Source organism: Temnothorax nylanderi, unplaced genomic scaffold (assembly GCF_030848795.1).
Source record: "Temnothorax nylanderi isolate EJ_2023f unplaced genomic scaffold, tnyl_v1.0 TNYL_tig1195_pilon, whole genome shotgun sequence".
In the NCBI taxonomy this organism is placed as follows: Eukaryota; Metazoa; Arthropoda; class Insecta; order Hymenoptera; family Formicidae; genus Temnothorax; species Temnothorax nylanderi.
The window spans coordinates 2,902-23,424 of NW_027250257.1; the positions used below are offsets into that span (position 1 = coordinate 2,902).

Here is a 20,523-nt window from a genome sequence, read left to right on the forward strand (position 1 = left end):
ACGGCCCACGCGTACTTGCTCAACACATCGATGACGGTGAGTATGTAGTGGTGGCCTCCGTTGAAACGCGAGTACGGACGCATCTCGACGATATCAGCCTGCCACAGATCGTCGTATCCTCGCACTATGACGTGTCTGCGGGGAAAATTTCTTCTCGCCGGTGCGTGCAATTCGTCCACCAGCCGTCGCTTTTCGATATTTTTATCCACATCGGTCGATTTTAACGGTCTCATGTTCGGTTAACGTTTCGTTGGTTGTTTGTCGTCGTTCTTTAACTGTACGTAGCCGTTTCTGTTTATGTTTCTGCGTCGTTCGTCGCTGTTTCTGAACCGCTCAGATACGATTTCGAGCCGTTCCTGAACCGTTTGACGGCCGTCCGACAACCGTTCCTGAATCGTTCGTTGTCGTTCGTCGTCGTCAGTTAACCGTTGTTTATCATTCATCGTCGTTGTCGTCGTCGTCGACGTTCTTTAGCCGTTTGTAGCCTTTCCTGTCACCGCGTAGTTCGCACCTGTTTCTGAACCGCTCGTAATCGTTTCTGAGCTGTTTTTGAACCGTTCTTGAACCGTCCGACAACCGTTCTTGAACCGTAAGACAGCCGTCCGACAACCGTTCTCGAGTCGTTCGTTGCTGTTTGTCACCGTCGTTAATTAACCGTTACCTCTCTTCACTCGTCGCCGTTCGATAGTCGTTTCTGCTGAACCGTTTCTTGTCACTCATCGTCGTTCGCGAGTCGTTTCCAATCTAACGATATTCGCACGCCGAAGCGCGTTTACCGCAGTCTGTAACGCTCGCACGTCCTTCTCGAACGCGGTAAGCTTCTCGTCTGACTCTTTCCGTTGATCTCGCAAACTTTTAACGCACTGATCCACGTATAGTTTGTTAACAGCGTCACCGTCAGTCTCAGGTTGCGCTACGCGACGAATCTTGCACGACCTTGCGTCAAAGTCCGTGGCGATGCGACACAGAGCGTTGTCGCGCACGAAATTTCTCACTAATCCGCTCCACCGATGGTACGAATTGGCATTCGTCGCGTCTTCGCTCCGCTCGAACAATCCGAATTTATTGATTGGCATTTCAACACCGATTGAACGGATCGCTGTCGCGCCGTTTAATTTATAATAAGCCCAGCCTCGCGAAGTTCCTCGATGATTGACGTGATCTCGTTGTCGTGGGCATTGTTGCCAGCTTGACGCGATGCGTCGATCAATCGCAGACGATCCACCAGCTCGTTGGGGTCGTCCCAGTGCACGTAGTCGATCTTATTGTCGGTTAGCGTCATCGCGCGAGGCGCGAATACGCCCTTTCCGGATTTTTTCGTCTTGGATTTGGTCGATATCAACGGTGAGATTACAAATAGATACTTGTATCCCCTGTTACCTTTTACTCGCTCGCGAGGATCGTGCTTGTATTTATGAGCACTCGTCGCCAACAGTATGCTCCTGTACTTTTCCCTATCGGCCTCCGTGTAGAGTTTATCATCGGGTATTTTTTTGAAGATTAACTCGTAAATACCGGGTGTACCGGCGTATCGTACGTCGCCGATATGAATGTTATCCGCTTTGTCCACGTAAAAACGTTTATTACCGAGCATCAATTCATTCTTGTCGAGATAAACGCCGTACACGTCGTCTATCGTTGGATCGGCGCCCAAAACAGACGAGATATACACTCGGCTCAGTAGACCGAAGCGATCTTCCAACGTTTCTATAAACAATTCTCGCCCCTCCGACGTTTGCAACTGCTTTTGAACGGTCGTCCCGATCGAGTCATCCGTGGTTTCGAAAACATACTCGTTTTCGAGAAATTCGGGACTTGTACGTTGCACGGTTCGCGTCGGTGTAGAGGTTATCGGTGTAGAGGTTATCGGTGTAGAGGTTATTGGTAGTACTATCGAGCGTTTCGATTGATTAGATTTACGCGGTGTCGACGATGAGAGATCCGACCAGGAGTCTAATCGTTCCCTCTTTATCTTCGGTATAGCATCCTCCTCCTCCTCACCAGCGACGCTTTCCGGCTTCTCCTTCTTCAGCGCGGTCAAGCTCGAGTTGTCGACGATCTTTTTCAGCGGCCCGATGAGAGGTTTAAAGTGCGTGTCCAACTCAATGTCCTTCTCGATCTTACCGGTCTTCAAAGTGCGAAGTTTCTTACGAATCGAATTACTCGTTTTCGCAATATCTTTCACGATCTTCTCGCGTTCGCGAATCGTCTCGCTCCCGTCGATCGCAGCCATCGCGGGGGAAAAGAAACAAAGCAGAGCGTCGATCTCTCTCTCTGTAACGCTAACGTTTCACCTTCGACGACGTATCGGCGACGACTGACCGCTTTTGCGGTATCGCGAACACGTTAAACCCTTTTCTGTATCGGCCGTTCGAAAGCGCGCTGTCCTTATCTATCACTACGAATCCGTACTTGCATTGCCAACAATCGTGGCACAACGAGCAAAATTCATCGTACGACATGTCGGTATTTACGTGATCGTTGTACACGTGTTTCAAATTAGTACCATCCTGTTTGAATAGGATCAGCAGATTCGCGTTGTCGCGTATCAGATGTTTAGGTATTCTCGCGTACGTCTGACAGAGATAAAAGCAGTCGACGCTCGAGTGCCTGCCCATTGAGAAATACTCTCTCACAGTGTCTTGCTTATCGCACGCCACGTCGTCGAAGACGAATATCGAGTTTGGGCACGCGTCGCTCGGTGGAATGACGTTACTGTTATTGGAGAAGGTGTAGTAGCCGATTTCGTCGATCGATGTCAATAAATTCTCCAGATATCGGTATTTCGGTTGTCGCAGCGATTTCGAGTACACGTACACATTCTCGAAACATACACCGTGCGGACTTTCCAGTAAACTTATCAGAACGTTGGTTTTACCGCAATTCGAGGGACCGCAAATGATCGCGCGTATAGTAGTCGGCAGCATCGTACCGTGTCTGCGCTTCTCCGCGTTGCCCTCCATCGGTCGTGATCTGTCGTCGCAATTCGTCACGCGAATCGCCCACGGTTGCCGCACAAATCTCATTTTTTTTCTCACACTTTGTACGACTGAATCGAACTTTCTCGTTTGAACGTCTATTTATAGATGCGCGGTATCGCGAATCGCTCAGTCGCACAGATGTTCGTCCTGCTGTCGAGACCTTTGAACATTCGCGATTTTAGCGCCGAATGCGGCAAATGTCAATGAAAACAAAAAAAACAGGTGGAGGTCTGTTTAATCGCGCGATTGGTGCACTTCCGTTCGAATTGCACATTCCCGGCTACCAGTTTTGCGGTCCGGGTACTCGTTTGCAAGAACGATTGGCTAGAGGTGATCCGGGTGTAAATCCATTGGACGCGGCGTGTCGCGAGCACGACATAGACTATTCGCGTAGCAAAGAGCTCACCGAGAGACACGTGGCTGACAAGATACTCGCCGAGAGAGCGCTGGGACGCGTCATCGCGAGAGATTCGACTCTCGGAGAGAGGGCTGCCGCTATAGCCGTCTGAGCGGCTATGAAGGCTAAGACGAAGCTCGGAATGGGTTTGAAAACACGAAAAACACGAACGAGGAAAAGGTCGACGAAGAAACGGATACTTCCGACAGCGAAACGAGGTGGCGTATTGCCAATTCTACCGTTGTTGGGAGTTCTCGATTCTCTGGCCGGCGGAGCGGCTGGAATTACAACGGCGATGAACGCTAGCAAAGCCGCTCGGCGTCAGCTGGAAGAGACGCAACGTCACAATCGCGCCATGGAAGGTCGCGGACTTTATCTCGCTCCATACAAATATGGACAATGACTGTATCTCGGCCCGCACAAACGCGGGCAAGGAGTAGCGTTGAAGATTAGAAAGAAAAAAAAACGTCAAAAAGACGTTAAATATGCCCACGGGTATTACGACTAACGTACAATTGAGTCGACTGGCAAGGCGAATGCGCGTACCGTTCTTCAGAGGTGTTTTCATGCGTGATTCGTTACCGATCGTCGATGGCGTACGTCGAAACGAGAGCGGTATCGTGAATTTGGACGATGCAGCGGGCCCCGGCACCCATTGGGTAGCGTACGCCAAGAGGGGAGATCGAGTCGTATATTTCGACAGTTTCGGCAATCTTCGGCCACCGAAAGAACTGGTGCGATATTTCGGACCGAGCGTGACGAAGATCGAGTACAATCACACGTCTTATCAGCGATACGATCAGAGCATCTGTGGACAATTGTGCTTGCAATTTCTCCGGACGATCGACGACGATCGACGCTAATTTAAAACCTGACGACGCGCCTTGCGGAGACTCAGTGTTCGTCGAACAGCTCCCGTCGACATGTCTATAACGTTCACGCTGACCGGGAAAAGCAGCATCCTCGCGGAGCACTATTTTCCCGCCGTGGATCTGAGCGACGGTGACTACGAGCTCGGTCTAACGTGTTTTGAGACTTATCATACGATTCCGAACGTGAATTCTTTGAATAATAAATTTTATTTCGACGAGGATGACACGGAAATTACGATTCCCGAGGGATCGTACGAGATACGGGCCATACACGAGTTTTTGAAACGTGAAATTTCACGGAAACGTCCGCGACGCGTGGTTCGTTCCAACGACGACGACGATCGTATGTCGGTCGCGAATATCGCGCGAGAGGAGACCGTTCGCGCGAACGGCTACGAAGACGAGGTCGCGGAGTACCCGATAGTGCTCCGCGCAAATTACAATACGATGAAAAGCGAGATCAAGTGCGCATTCAGAGTGAACTTTAACAAACCGAACAACGTCGGATCGCTACTGGGATTCTCGTCGACGCGTGTATTGCAGCCGGGACAGTGGCATGAATCGGACGCACCGATTAATATTATCAACGTAAACATTATCCGCGTGGAGTGTAACGTGACCGCGGGTGCGTACAGCAACGGCAAACGCGTTCATACGATACACGAGTTTTCACCGAGCGTACCACCGGGATATAAGATATCGGAAACGCCGGCGCAGATCATTTACCTGCCGATCATCGCGCGGAGCGTTACTGATCTAACGATACGCGTCGCTGATCAAGACGGACGATTGCTCGATTTTCGCGGAGAAGAGATCACCGTCAGATTGCACGTACGACGGCGAGAGCGATAACGCGGCAGCCGTGTGCGTGAGCGTGAGTGTGCGCGCGACATATGAGATGCTAGTGTTGAACGACTCGGAGCACGCGACAGATAACAACAATAATATCTTTACGGTTGCGCCGATCGACGATATCGTCAAGTCGACATTCGGTGATGTTAAACAAGCGACGAGAAAGAAGCTCAACGCGTTAAACGTTAAATTTTTACAATCTCTGGGATTCGCGGTGCGAAACATCTGAACGATGACTGAAATTCTCAACATCGGAGGCGAGCCGGTCTTCGACGATCGCATCGTCAAGATCGAGACTCACACGTACAACCCGTACGCCAACACAACGTTTGACTATAGCGACGAGATACGAATACCTATACAACAGCAGGATCTGTATACGTTGCCGTGCGAAAGTTTTCTCTACGTCGAAGGAACATTGGCGGTGACCAGAGCAGCCGGCCAAGTCGATAACGTGGTACTGGGGACTAATTGCGTTGCATTCATGTTCGACGAGATTCGATACGAGCTCGACGGTATGGAGATTGATCGCTGCAGAAACGTAGGAATAACCAGCACGCTCAAGAACTACGTTACGGTATCGTCCGACAGAAGCGTGATCTTGAGAAACGCTGGCTGGGAGCCACAGAATAACCCAAATGGATATTTCAATTTTTGCGTACCGCTCAACACGTTACTGGGATTTTGCGAGGATTACAAACGCGTGGTGATCAATGCTCGTCACGAATTGATCTTGATACGATCGCGCAACGACAACAATTCCCTGGTGGGAAGTCTCGCGTTGGAGCCCACCATCAAAATACATAAGATACAATGGCGAATGCCTCACGTGGTATTGAACGAGATCAACAAGCTGTCGATGTTGCGCACCTTGGAAAACGGACGATATCTAAGTATGGGTTTCCGTTCGTGGGACCTGTACGAGTATCCCCTGTTGCAGAACACGACCAAGCACTCGTGGGCCATTAAGACCGCGACTCAGCTCGAGAAACCGCGATACGTCGTCTTCGCTCTGCAGACGGGTCGGAAGAACGTCATGTCCGCCGACACAAGTCGATTCGACGATTGCAACTTGACCAACGTAAAACTCTATCTAAACTCAGAAGTTTATCCGTATGACGACTTGAATTTGGATTTTGGTAAACACAGATGGGCGATTCTGTACGATATGTACGCGCGTTTCTGCAAGGGCTACTACGGATACGAATATCTCGAGCCGAGTCTCACCGTTTCGACTTTTTTACGTAACGGCCCGTTTGTGATCATCGATTGCTCTCGCCAAAACGAATCCGTCAAAAACGCCACCGTGGATGTCAGAATAGAATTCGATTGCATGGAGAACGTACCGCCGAATACCTCCGCTTACTGTCTCATCATACACGACCGCGTGATTGAGTACAACCCGTTGACGAACGTGGTGCGCAGAATAGTCTGAGCGTTCGCTCAATATTTTCTCTCTCTCTCTCTCTCTCTTTCCATCAGTCTTCGATACAATTATTGAGAGGGGTAAGGGAGGGGGAAAGTATAAATCAGAGTGTCGCGAGACGGTTTGCAGAGTTGCGCGTCATTCCTCTCGATTGACGCATTGTCGAGAGAGATATATATATAAAGAAATCTCGTCATGTCCGTACCAACATTCGTGGACCTGCAAGGATTCCTCGTTGGGATGAAATTTGTCGTGAAGGAGGTGGCTGTGCTGAGAAAAGGCTGCGTTCTGTCGCATCACATCTTTAATTACCCCATGCCGTGGAATCTCCTCACAAAATCCGATAAATCGTGTGCTACCTGGTTGATTCGCAATCACCATGGATTACGATGGGAAGACGGAAACGTGCCGTACAGCATGGTGAAACGCCTGATTACATCGGCCGTGCTTGGTGTAGAAGAAGAAGACGATGATGAGAAAGAAGACGATGACGACGACGACGAGATGCCGACTCTCGTGTATGTCAAGGGATGTCAGAAACGAGAATGGCTGGTGGATCTGCTGGAGAATTATGCGCAAAAAAACCTAATCGTCGAGACTCTGGATGCGCATTACGAAGATATCGAATCTTTGAATAAACTAGATGACACCAATACTATGCGATGCGGAAAACATGAAAAGAATTGCGCGTTACAAAATGTAATAAAACTATTTAACTGGTGGTCGCGCGCGACGCCATAAGAACTTGCGATCTTTTTTTTAAAATAAATTATATATAACTTTTTATAATGTTTTTATTTCTTACTCCCCCTCCCCCATCATCACCGTTAGAGTAGGCTTTACTTCCCCCTCTCCTAATAAAAAAAATCCACTGCGCAGTTCTATATATAAACATTAATTCCCCCTCTCCCTTTCCCCCACCACATCATTACTTTTGGAATTGTTGCGTATACTAGATTAATTTTACACGATCAGTCTTGTCGCAATCGCTTGTACTGACGGTCAACTTCTCAGAGCCTAGAGAGCGAAAATGTTCTCCTTTGAAGGATGCAGCAGCAGCAGCAGCAGCAACAGCAACAACGGTGCAAAACGCGCGAATGCCGTGAATTATTACGTGCCGATTCACGACGTTGAAACTCAAACGTATGAGGCCAGATGTAATAGGTAAGTTTCTTTTAAGAAAAAAATAGAGCCTCTCCCAGTTTTTATATCTTTACAAATTGTATTACTTACGAAAATAAACTAATTTCATTTTTTTTATACAGCATTTCGCGGGAACGTCGCGCGGTACGCATACTTGGCAGACGATACGCGCTGACAGCTACGGGATATAAATTCCTCGAAATTGGTATCAACGTGGGCCCACCGAGCTACGTGGAGATCGCAGTTGGAGATCATCAAGGAAAGGAACTGCTGTTGTCTCTCGAAACGTGGAAGGCACTCTACGAGCAACGGCGAAACATTCAGAATTTCTTTCGCAACGACTACAAAGATGTCCATAGTTTTATAAATGTTGGACCGCTAACGGTGAGAGTTTGTACGTCGGTTAATAACGTCAAACTCATACGTCTTGAATCTGCAAACGTACGCTTGATGATGACCGAATCGACGTTGCGTCGTATGTTCGATCTCGATCGGTGCATCGAGGCGAGATTCGATCGTTTGGTCAGAATACTTGCGACGGTCGATGCAAAGTTTGCGCAGTTCTCCGATATCGCGTCCACCGTGACGGATCCCAAGGAAGCGTCGAATGTAATATACGCTAGCGATGCGTTCAATACGAATCAGCTCATCGATTGTGAGCTCGCAGCTTTAGTTTTTTAGTACGTAAGATATATCATGCAAAAGAAGAGTTAAATAAACAGGCTTTTTTTACACCTAAATGAATGATGTAATTTCTTTGCATGTATGTCCATCCCTACCTTAATTTTTATCATCGCTTTGATGCGGTCGATCATCGTCGATCCGTCATTTCTTCCTTTGTCTCGCGTACTGCGTCATAAAAAAATAACGCGAAATTGTTTAGTCTACGCGATAACACCCCCTTTTCCCATAAAAATGTTGTTTACGACGAACATGTTCCGACAGGTTCGACGCGTTATCGAGTCGATCATCGTCCCGATGACGTCATTTTTTCCTTTGTCTTTTACGTACTGCGTAGATAGATTGTTTTTTAAGTATAAATCATACTATAATTTCTTCGCGCGCATTTATATTCGAGTCGTATATGCGACGTCGGCCGGAGCATCGGCGCCTTGCTTCTATATTATGATATGCGATACTTGTTTGTAAATTCAAGCAGCCGAAATTCTAGCGGACGTCGTCGCTCGCCTTTGTAGCGCGAGACTTTGCTGGAAGCGACTATCAGTTTTATATACCGCCATTATATTTTTCTCTGGCGACTTCTCCGTTCTACAACCGTCTGAAGCGTCATTGAATTCAGTCTCGTCGTGGCCGTACGTGAGCGTGCAACGTGTTTCGTTTATATACATTTTTTATAATTATATTAAGTATTTGTTTGTTTGTTTGTTTGTGTGTGTGATGCCTCCTCTAGAAATTGTGCGAGGCCGTGTAAAAGTGAGTGATTATAACGAATTAAACGACTCTGACAGTGATCAGGATCAGGGTGAGTGGCTCGCTGCTCCGCCTGCTCCCGAACCCCCGCGTCAGCCACCCGCCATAGGACGCGGGCGGGCGCTGCTGAACCCTATCCGACCACTTGGTATCGGACGCGGGCGGGTGCAAGTTTACGTGGATCACCGCGCGGCCCTCAAACGCGGGCGGGAACAGTTTTACGCCGCGGCCCTCGCGCAGGGTCGCGCGTATGTTCCAACGGAGGAGGACAATAGATTAGCGGACGAACTTTTGTTCGACGTGGATCGAGTCCTGCATATCGCGGGTCCTCCTCCTCCTCCTCCCGCTAACCGCCGCCCTGGTGCCCAGAATCCGCTGGAGGATTTACTGGCTATGTTGCGACAAATAGAGGGTCGCGGCCATGGGACCCCTCCTCGCCAAAATTAAAAGGTAAGATCGCTAACGCGACTGTCACGCAGACCCTACGCGGACCCGCGGCGCGACGCCGACCCCCCCTCGCGGACCCGCGGCGCGACGCGGACTCCCCCGCGCGGACCCGCGGCGCGACGCGGACCCCCCGCGCGGACCCGCGGTGCGGCGCGAACCCGCGGCGCGGCGCGGACACCCCCCCCCGCGCGGCGCGGCGCGGACCACCCGCGCGGACCCGCGGCGCGACCGCGAACGCGGGTGAGTCATCCCGGTGAGTCATCCCCCGGTGAGTCATCCCCCGGTGAGTCATCCAGGTGAGTCATCCCCCGGTGAGTCATCCCGGTGAGTCATCCCTGTGGTATGCCAAGGTCACCCCCCCTCCCCCTCACCCCCTCGTAATCCGATACCCTTGTGTAACCCGATACCCCCCTCCCCCTCACCCCCTCGTAATCCGATACCCTTGTGTAACCCGATACCCCCCCTCCCCCTCACCCCCCGCGAAATCCGATACCCCTCCACCCCCTCCCCCTCACCCCCGCGAAATCCGATACCCTTGTGTAACCCGATACCCCGCCAACTCTCCCTCCCCCTCACCCCCCGCGTAACCCGATACCCCCCTCCCCTCACCCCCCTCATTGCCCCCGGGGTGGAAGCGGCCTTCTATACCTACTTATTATTTTTACAATGAATTGTACAATGTATAATTAATAAAAAATAAATATTTAAAAAACATTTAAAAAACATTGTCTGCTGTTTGGGGCTTACGCGAGTGCGAGGAATACGTGCCGCGAGACAGGACACGATAAGACGTCGTAAAGCGCCGCGCTATCGACCATCGCCACGAAACGTCGCCCGCGGAAAAGAGTTAAATATGTTTTAAATATGGTTTATATTAGTCATTTATATGAACGAAATTAAACTCAAATAAAAACCAAATATTGAATATAAAAGTAATTAAATTTAAATATGTTCCAAATTTGGATCAAAATTAAATTTAAATAAGATCTTGCTATTGGATTTAACTTGTCCAGGCGCATATATGGATCATATTAATATTTAATAAGCATCTAACCATCCTGAGTTCAAATTTTATTTGTATTTGAAACAAATAAAATTTTAATTAACACCCAAATTAAATTTTTATTTAATTGAAAGTGTTCCCATTGACCCATCATATATTCATATTTAATCAAAAATTGTGATTCATAAGATTTTAATAAACCTGCGAGTTATGTTAGTCTTGCGTTGTAGTCTGTTAGGTTTATTATTGAATTTTGTCATTATCAACCACAAATCTGCATGTTTAATTATGTTAATTATTTTATACTGTCTACATCGTACATATATTTTATAATTTCAGTTTTAGTTATGTAGGTCATTGGCTTCCCACATAGCATGCATATCAAAAAGACGTCCAGAAGATATCAAGAAGATATATTTAGGAGATAGGATATCTTCTCGGGATATCTTCGGGACGTCTTTTTGATATGCATGCTATGTGGGTTTTTAATCATTTTAAATATATATGTATCGAAAAACAGGCAAATTATGTATTTTCTGTTAAGACATGGATATTTCATCATTTCGATATCGATTCAAAGCTATTTTGATTTGCCTGTCAAATATATAATAACATTGCCATTATATAGAATGCAATATGAATAAAAAATTATATTGTATTGGCAGACATGGATAATGTAAATATTTTATAATTTGAGCATTATAATAATTGCGTTACAATATTAATTTTTTTAGGCTTCCATTTCCATTAAATAGTTACTTTATAACTGTAAAAGTCACAACAAAATTCCTGCTTGTAATTTGATAATTTTGAAAATTAAAATATTATAAAATAGGTACATTTTCAGTACTACATCCGCTCATTTATTAAACAAGAAGTTAAATTAAGCAACTAATTAAATTATTAATATTAAATATTAATACAATAAGATATTTGTATTTACATTTATCAAAATAAAAAATAAGTTCAATTATGAAAATAAATATTAATAATTGGACTTATTAAAAATTAAATAATTTGTTCAGATATTGCGCCCGAATTCTTTTCGCGTTTTACAACGCCCGATCGTTTCACATTAGATGGTGCGACGCGCGAGTCGCCACTCTCAAAGAGCCCCCGCCTCCTTCCTCACTCGTTAGGTATCATGGCCGCACTTGCTTGCGTTTCTTCGAACGTGTCGAGTCCGTTATTTCTTTCTTGACGGATTGATCGTTGCGGCGCGTGTTCTGGAGACTAACCGAACGAGAGTCGGATCACCAGGGAGAGCTCACCGCCAGGAAAGGGAGAGCTGCGGCAGCTAGCGTCCGAGAGGGAGGATCGAGGCGAGGAATCCGGTTCAGCGAGCGGAGTCCTTAAGGAGGTTGGTTAGTTCTCGGTGCGCGGCAGGCGGCGCGGCAGGGGGAAAGCATATAGGTTAGATTTTCGTCGCGTGAAATAAACGAATTTTAGCAAATAAATATGTGGAATGCATTTAATTGCTGTTTCTTAAGGTTTAAAAAGAGTTGTTTGTACAATTGAAACCCAAATACGTTATTATCCACATTGAAATGTGGAAATAATAAATGTGGTCCTGTTTTTTTTATTTTTACAATTTCTTGATAACTATAAAGACGAATCATTTCAGTCTTCGAGAAAGTTTTTCCTAAATATGTAAAGAGTTATTTGCACCTATTTTCACTAAATTATTATCATTTTTAATATGCTTTCGAGAGTTACATTACAGGTTAAGTAACATTTTTGCTGTGTCGCCCGTGTATAAGAGAGAGACAAGAGTATAACTTCAATAATTAATTACTCGACAACCATGCAGACGATTATCTTCAACTTTGGCATATATGGACGACAGATTCCCATAGACAAATATTCTCCATTGAACTAATTCTTATCAAATTGATTTGACTAACCACCCTCCTTAAGAGATTCTCATTGGAACGCCATATTTGTTACTTTCATTTGAGGGTTCATATTTTTAGGGTTTATACCGTCATTTTTTAAGGATTAATCATTAATTGAAGGTTAACTATCACTTGAAGGTTAACCATCATCCGAAGAAAAACTCTTAAAGTTGGGTGTGATTTTGGACCGCCAATTGAAGATTAACCTTCAAATGATGGTTAACCTTCAATTGGTCCGAAATCACACCCAACTTTAAGAGTTTTTCTATGGTGTTTTTTTAACGGTTAACACCAAAAGTTGAGTGTATTTTTCCATAAGGGTTCAGTTTGATTAAGTATATAAAAAATGTCTCTATTTTTATTCTTTTGAGCTAGCAAATTGTATTCTTGGTTTTTATGGTGATTAATATTTTGTGCAACTGCATCAATCTTTTTGTTGCTAGCGATTAATATTTGTTTTTATGTATTCGATTACTGCGCAAGTGTTGCGCATTTCGTTAATTTTATCAGAAGTTTACTTATCTTCTTTTTGTACCACTGGATTTAAAGCAAACCAATATAAACACAATAATTGTAATTTATAAACGTTTTTTTTTAATCTTATAACTCATTCTCTGTTGATACCATATTCTCTAATCCCATTATTATCCTAATTAGCAGACAATGTTTTTTAAACGTTTGAAAAATATTTGAAAATCAGTTTTAAACACATATTACAAAACGTTTGAAAAACATTGCCTGTTGATTGAAACCGCAAAATTTCGGCAAGCTACAACAGGGGCTGGATTTTTGAATTTATTCGCAAGAGAAAGGTATGCGCAAATTCTACTCTTACAGAAAAGTTGCAAGTTGATCGCATGGCTTTTAGTTAATCAACTTGCAACTTTTTTATAAGAGCAGAATTTCCGCATACGTTTTTCTTGCGAATAAATTCAAGGATCCAGCCCCAGGTGCGCGCGCGCTGTGCCTTAAAAGCCTCATTAAGAACGTATAAAGGTCTTATTTGAATTTAATTAAATTTAAATTAGATTTAGAACTTATTAAGAACATATAAAGGTCTTATTTGAATTCAACATATTAAGAACATATAAAAGTTTTATTTGAATTTAATGAAATTTGAATAAAATGTACAACTTATTAATTTCATATATGGTTTCAATAAGATTAATATTTAAATTGAATATATTAGCTAATTAAATCCTTATTAAGCCAAATTAAATACGAATATTTTGATGATGAAATGATACTGTAAGAAGTACGTATATATACTTTGTATACTACGAAACATACGTACGAGTATACACGTCGATTAAGAATATACGACATGTATTCATATGTTTGAGATTTGTAATCGAAATGTATATCGGCATTTCTTCTTATATTCTTAATTAAGTTTTATATATAGAACAAATATGAGCCATATTAATGCAGTTATTCAGCATTAATTTAAATCAAAAAAAATTTAAATGGAGAATTTATTAAGGTCCATATAAAGTTCATATTTAACTGTTTTCCGCGGGCGTCGTCGTCGTCGTCATTCACAGTCCTCGTCATCATTGTCTTCCCGTTGACTTTTGTAATTTTCACCTCGTTTCAAGATACATAACCGACTTCCAGACGTACGCGGCGGTTTATTTTAACGACGTTAAAAGTTGGCGGGAAGTCGGCTTTTCGTCATGACGGGAAGTCGACTTCCTGTCATGACGGAAAGTCGACTTTTAATCGGCGGTTTTTGAGACATTTGCCGACTTCAAGTCGACTTCAAGTCGACTTTCGTCCTTAAAAAAGTCGACTTCTCTGCCAAGTCAGTTTCGGTCATGGATGTAGGATCCATGTTTCTGGCCGTCCGTAGCAGAAGGCAGTAACGTATCAAGGCTAATAAGCACCCGCTTTTTATAAATTACATATATTCTTATGCACACATGTGCGTATATATATATATATAATATGTATTTAATTATTATGCGTATGTTTATAATTGTCTGATGACAAATAATAACAGTAGCATAATTGAGAATGTGAATTAGTATACATAGTATGTATTGACGCGGGTACTTATTATACTTGGCAATTTACTGCATCTCTTGCACCTCAAATAATTTTTTTCTTGTAATGTAAATGAATGATGTAAAACTCTTTCAAAGGATCTATCCATTCTTGATGGGGTAAAATAATAACTTCTATAACAAATGCAATAAATATTAAATTTATAGTATTGATTTATATAATAAAGTGTGAAAGACCCTCGAAATTCAAATATAGATTAGAAGAGGCTATAAGGGTCACACGCGGATCAAGGTGCGTTTAAATATTATAGTGATTTATTAATCAAATTCCAACAATCCAAACGTTTCGGCTCCTGTCCGAGCCATCCTCAGTGGTATAATGTTAACAATAATAATATGTTCTCCTTCAACATGGTGAGTTTACTGTTTCAATTTTACAGAAACCTAGTGAGACTACAAGGTCCAAATCTGTAAAGTAATTAAGGAGTTACATCCTTGTCTTAAATTAGAATTCTAGAATAACTCACCAGGTAGTCTGGAGAAACGAATACATCGCAGAGTCAAATAAAAAGATGTGAACATATGGCAAAAGCAATGATCAGTACAAAGAGATCTGTACGAGGAGATCCCGTCGACACGACGCACAACACAAAAATGATTCGGTGACACAGGCAGGGACACGTCTTATGACAAACTTTGGCAGATATAAATTGAAAAACGTGTAGGTCAAACATAGCAAATAATAAATAATATGAAGTGAACCCAGATAGCCAAATCTGTTCGAACAAATAATGCCAAATACTTGCTACAAATTTTGGTTTCAGAAATGGTACAAATTTGCATCAAAATTTGTTTTATCAAATGTTGTCGACAAACTGCTAGCAAATACGTATCAAAACATGCGTACACAATTGACGCCAAATTGATACCAAATATCGAGCAAAGCTTAGTAGTACCTGATAACAAATTGGCATCAAATTGCCGCTAAAATTAGTTGACAAAACCTAACACCAAATTAATGCCAAATATTGAGCAAATTTTGGTGACAAAGCTTGAGAACAAATTGACGCCAAATACCGAGCAAAGCTTAGCAACTACCTGATAACAAATTGGCACCAAATTGCTGTTAAAGTTTGTTGACTAAACCTAACGCCAAATTGATGCCAAATATTGAGCAAATTTTGGTAACAAAACTTAAGAACAAATTCACGCCAAATACCAAGCAATGTTTAGGGCGTTTCATTCAGATGGCGCGACACGTGAGTCGCCACTTTCAAAGCGCCCCCACCTCCTTCCTCGCTCTTGTTCAGTGTCATGGCCGCTCTTGCTGCGTTTCTTCGGACGAGACGAGTACGTTTTCCTTCTTTCGTAACTGATTAAGCTAAGCGGCACGTATTCTGGAGACCAACCGAGCGAGATTCGACTTTCCAAGGAGAGCTCACCGCCAGGAAAAGGTGAGCTTGAGGGAGGATTGAGGCGAGGAGTCCGGTCCAGCGAGCAGGGCCCTTCCGATATTTTCATTTGGGACGCCATATTGGAAGATCGACATTGATCGTGGTAGTACAAGGGGCTCTGCAAGGTTAATTCTCGTCTTAAGATCTGGAATTGCTCTCATTCTTGTGGCTCTGGTTTATATTCTAGCCCTAGAATTGATCTCGTAGACAAAAGCAGAGGCCCCCCTCTCTTTTCTTTTCTTTTTTTTCTTTTCTTTTCTTACTTTGATTTCAATCAGTAATCCAGACTCCTTAATTCCGCCCTGTAAGATCTGGTTAATTCTCGTCTTGAGATCTTGGAATTGCTCTCATTCTTGTGGGTCTGGTTTATATTCTAGCCCTAATGTAATTTTAATATATGCATTACAATTTTACACTGTCAAATAATAAATAATATCGTTTGATAATAATAACAACAGTATAGATAATAGTAACAATTTTATTACTTGACTTATTTCATTCTATTTTTGACAACTCGTATATACATTAATTGTGGCTAAGGTCTATACTATGTCATAGTGTAGATCTTAGCTACATTTCTGGCAAGTCAGTCCAAAGTATGCGGCTTTGTTCTCTATCCTTTTTATCTGTAGCAATTTTATTTCTTTTTATTTTTTAATTATTTTTTATGTATTATCTCTGATGTATCAGGTTTCTGAAGAAGACTAAGTATATAAAGTCGAAACGTAAAACGTTAATTGTATTTAAAATTTGTTTAATTAAACGAGATTTTGTTTTTAAATTTAAATTGATGACCTTTTTATAACTCGAGAAAATCAGCCAGCCTTCCATCCTATAAGTTTATTTTGTACTGTTAGTTTAATTAATTTAGTTATATTTTTTTCCATTAACATTCCATTTGTTATAGTGATTGTGCAGTAGAAAATCTGAAAAAATAAATGTTTTTAAAGAGTAAAGATAGTATATATTTTGAAATCTATGTATTTTATGTAAACATAACATTTAAATTTATTTGCAGTTTATTTTAGAACATGCCAAAAAACACCGTTTCATAAGCTTTCTAAGAAAGTTAAAAGGCAGAAAGTGAATGTTGAAGTTGTAGAAGAACTCAATTCAACAGATTCTTTAATTGAATTCGATCAGTCGCATATTCAGCAAGCACATGCTTCCGTTAAAAGCCAAAGTTCCGTAATACCAGATTTTCTTCATAATCAAAAAGAATCTGAACTTTCTCATTATTCTTAACTTTTTCATTATTCTGAACTTTCTCACCATTCTGAATTTTCTAATAATTCTGATCATTTTGAGTACTCTGAACACTTTGATTTCGAAAATAACGATAATTATAGAGATATATTTAACATTAACAGACACACCGGCAACAATAACGAGGCTCATTCAGATGACAACGATGATAATTCTGAAAACTGCGAGAATAGTGATGAGAATAAAAAATATTCAAAATGTTTCGTGAAAATAAGAGTTATAAAGAAGAGTTATAAGAGTATAAAGAGTTATACTCTTATAGTCTTAAAGAAGAGTTATAAGAGTATAAAGAATATGTAATATTATGTAATAAAATGTTTCATTCTACTTGCCGTTTGAATCTGATTAAGGCAAAATTGTAATATTAGTTTGAAATAGAAACAATTTAAAACAATTTAAAATACAAGGGAAATGCTTTAGTTTTATAACTATCATATTCTTGCAATATTAAAAATTTTACATATTCTTTCTTTGATTAAAATATTTCTCAAAATAATCTTGGAACTGTTGATGAAATATCGTGTATTTTTTTATCTGTAAAAGTTTAAAGTTTTGTTTGAATAGTTTAAAAGTTTTGTTTGAACGGTTTAAAAGTTTTGTTTGAACAGTTTTTTTCTGCTGTATATTAATTTCTATTACATCAAACACTACAAAATTCACTTCGGTTGCTTGCACCTAAATGATGTATATTATTCTTTTGTTATTTCTTTCTGACAACAGTACTGCATTATTACATCGTAATCGACGAACTATGCACATTGTGAACATTTGTTTATTTCAATTTTGCATTCTTGCAAATAATAAATCGTGTTTCAAGTTTGAACTAGTTGTTTAAATATGCACGGTAGTTATTATTGTATGATTAAAGAAAGGAAAGTTAGTAGTATTAGGCTTATAAGAATATTGTTTTAGATGCATTTTCATAGAAATTATACTCGTGTTTTCAGTAAGATTCTATAAATCCTTCTTATACCGGCCAATGCATTATCTGCGCACGGAGTATGTGTTCCAGGCATTATATAAGATTCTCGAGTGTTTACAAATATTGTATGTGCTGTTGACAAAGTTAAATGTTTGCATATGTCAGTAAATTCACATTGTATAACATTTACTGTAATTAATATATAATTAATTATTTTATTGCCACCGTTATATTTTATAAATGTCTTATAATGTTTTATAAATATAAAGATTTCTTTTAACATATGTATAAAATAATTTATTGTAAATCAATAAAAAATTATATGCTTTTTATAATTTAATGCTTTTAATTTTTCCTAAAAAAATATATATTTTAGTATTTATTAATGGCTACGTAACAATAAGGCTTGCTGCAATTTGGCGTCAAGCTGTGTCATCAAGATTTGCTCTGTATTTGGTGCCAATTTGCTGTTAAGTATTGTTCTCAAATCTTGTTTGATATTTGATATCAATTTGGCGTCGGGTTTTGTCAACAAACTTTGATAGCAATTTGTCAACAATTTGCTGTTAGATTGCTGGCAAGCTTTGCTCGGTATTTGGTGTCAATTTGGCGTCAAGTTTTTTCGTCAAGGTTTGCTCGCAATTTGGCACAAATTTGCTGTCGAGCTTTTGTTGGCAAGCCTTGTTTACAATATGGCGCAAATTTGCCGTTGAACTTTTGCTGCCCTGTTCTGCTCGATATTTGGCGTCAATTTGGTGTCAAGTCATGTACACAAGCTTTGCTAGCAAAACACAAGCGTATTGCAGACACAGATCGCACCGGATTTGCGACAAGTTTTGCGCGTATTTGGTGTCAAATTGGTTACAATTTGCTGACAAATTGTTTACTGGGTATCTGGGTGTATGTATATACAATGTATCCACACACACATACACGTATTGTTAAACGTATTGCACACGCGTATTGCAAATTAATTAAAAAAAACAGCAATTTGTACAAAATAGTTATAAAAACTAATGTTGAAATTTTAATAAGGGTGTTTACTCAAATTTTGTAAAAAAAATTCTCAGATTTTCTAGAAATTGTACTCTAAATTCACACTTTTGCATTGTTTAAAAACAAAAATAATTCAAAATGAGCAAAAATGAAATAAATTCACAAATTGCATGTGCAAATGCAAATGTTCACAATAAAGAATGTTTTTTTAATTTTGCTTCTTTCCCTGCCCTTTCTCTTGCACGTCTCAGCCAAGTTTTAATGGCTTGCTCAACTTCTTTTCAATTTTTCGCTGCTTTACACAGTAGAGCACTTTCTAAATAGAAAAAAAACATAATATAGACATAATTATATATTTGAAATATAACTATACCCGGGAAAAAAAAATTATATATAACTATATAAAAACATATAAAATTATGCATAATTATATATAAATATGTATTCTTTTATATAATTTAATATAATTATATCTAGATCCTTATATAAAATTATATAAAATTTTATATAATTATATATAAGTATATATATTTATATATATTTATATATAAGCATACATAATTTTGTATAAATCAGAAAATTTCAACATATATATTTATATATTATTATATATAAATATATATTAAAATATATAATTATATAAAATATATATTATTCTATATAATTATATAAAATTATATCTGATTCCTCACGTAAAATTATATATAATTTTATATAATTATATATATTAATATATTTTTATATAAATGAATATATAATTTTTCTAAATAAGTAAATCCTAAAATATATAAATTTATATAATTATATATAACTAGCTTGATACACCCGCGTGCTTCGCTACGGTATGCGAAGGATTCTATAATTCACCCCCGAATTTAGATTTTCCCCTTTAGGGGTTGATTAGGGCAAAATCTGAAATTATGTTTTTAAAACACTTGTATGCGGGTAACCTTTGTAAGCAAAAACCAAGTCGATATCTCATCAGGCCCAAGCAGGGAGAAAGTCGTGAAAACACATCTTACCCCTATTCACCCCCTTAGGGTTCAAATTTCTAAAAATCCCTTCTTAGTGGGTGCTTACGTTATGAGAGGAATACACTCTCCAAATTTCATGTTTCTAGGTTCAGGGGTTTCGGCTGGGCGTTGATGAGTCAGTCAGTCAGGACATTTGTCTTTATATATGTAGATAGATATATAATTATATATAATTTTATCTGTCAAAGATATAGAAATAATGTACATGCAGTTAAGAAAGATGCATGCACGCGGTAGCTGTCTTTCCGTGATAGTTTGCAACGACGCCACTAGGCGGCGCATAATGGTAAGACTAACGCGTAAGTAAATTTCAGTTGGGGGCTAATATAAGCAGGCCTCCTGCGAAGCAAAATCATGACATCCGCGAGACATCTATCTTTGTCAGCAGTACAACGCAA

At 40.8% G+C, this 20,523-nt stretch overlaps 2 protein-coding genes across 2 annotated transcripts; both read left to right on the plus strand.

Annotated features, from left to right (window-relative positions):
* Positions 1-5,334: 5,334 nt before the first annotated feature.
* On the plus strand, positions 5,335-6,537 carry LOC139786925 (uncharacterized). Its single transcript, XM_071726028.1, has 2 exons — positions 5,335-5,414; positions 5,499-6,537. Exons 1-2 carry the CDS (start codon positions 5,335-5,337, stop codon positions 6,535-6,537), a joined length of 1,119 nt encoding a protein of 372 aa, XP_071582129.1.
* A 1,021-nt stretch (positions 6,538-7,558) lies between these two features.
* LOC139786926 (uncharacterized) lies at positions 7,559-8,354 on the plus strand. Its single transcript, XM_071726029.1, has 2 exons — positions 7,559-7,692; positions 7,794-8,354. Exons 1-2 carry the CDS (start codon positions 7,559-7,561, stop codon positions 8,350-8,352), a joined length of 693 nt encoding a protein of 230 aa, XP_071582130.1. The 3' UTR covers positions 8,353-8,354.
* Positions 8,355-20,523: the final 12,169 nt, after the last annotated feature.

Coding starts and splice junctions, on each gene's coding strand:
- LOC139786925 (XM_071726028.1), top strand. CDS start 5,335: ATGACTGAAATTCTCAACATCGGAGGCGAGCCGGTCTTCGACGATCGC. Junction 5,415..5,498: donor GAGACTCACACGTACAACCC/GTACGCCAACAC, acceptor GCCGTGCGAAAG/TTTTCTCTACGTCGAAGGAA.
- LOC139786926 (XM_071726029.1), top strand. CDS start 7,559: ATGTTCTCCTTTGAAGGATGCAGCAGCAGCAGCAGCAGCAACAGCAAC. Junction 7,693..7,793: donor TATGAGGCCAGATGTAATAG/GTAAGTTTCTTT, acceptor TTTTTTATACAG/CATTTCGCGGGAACGTCGCG.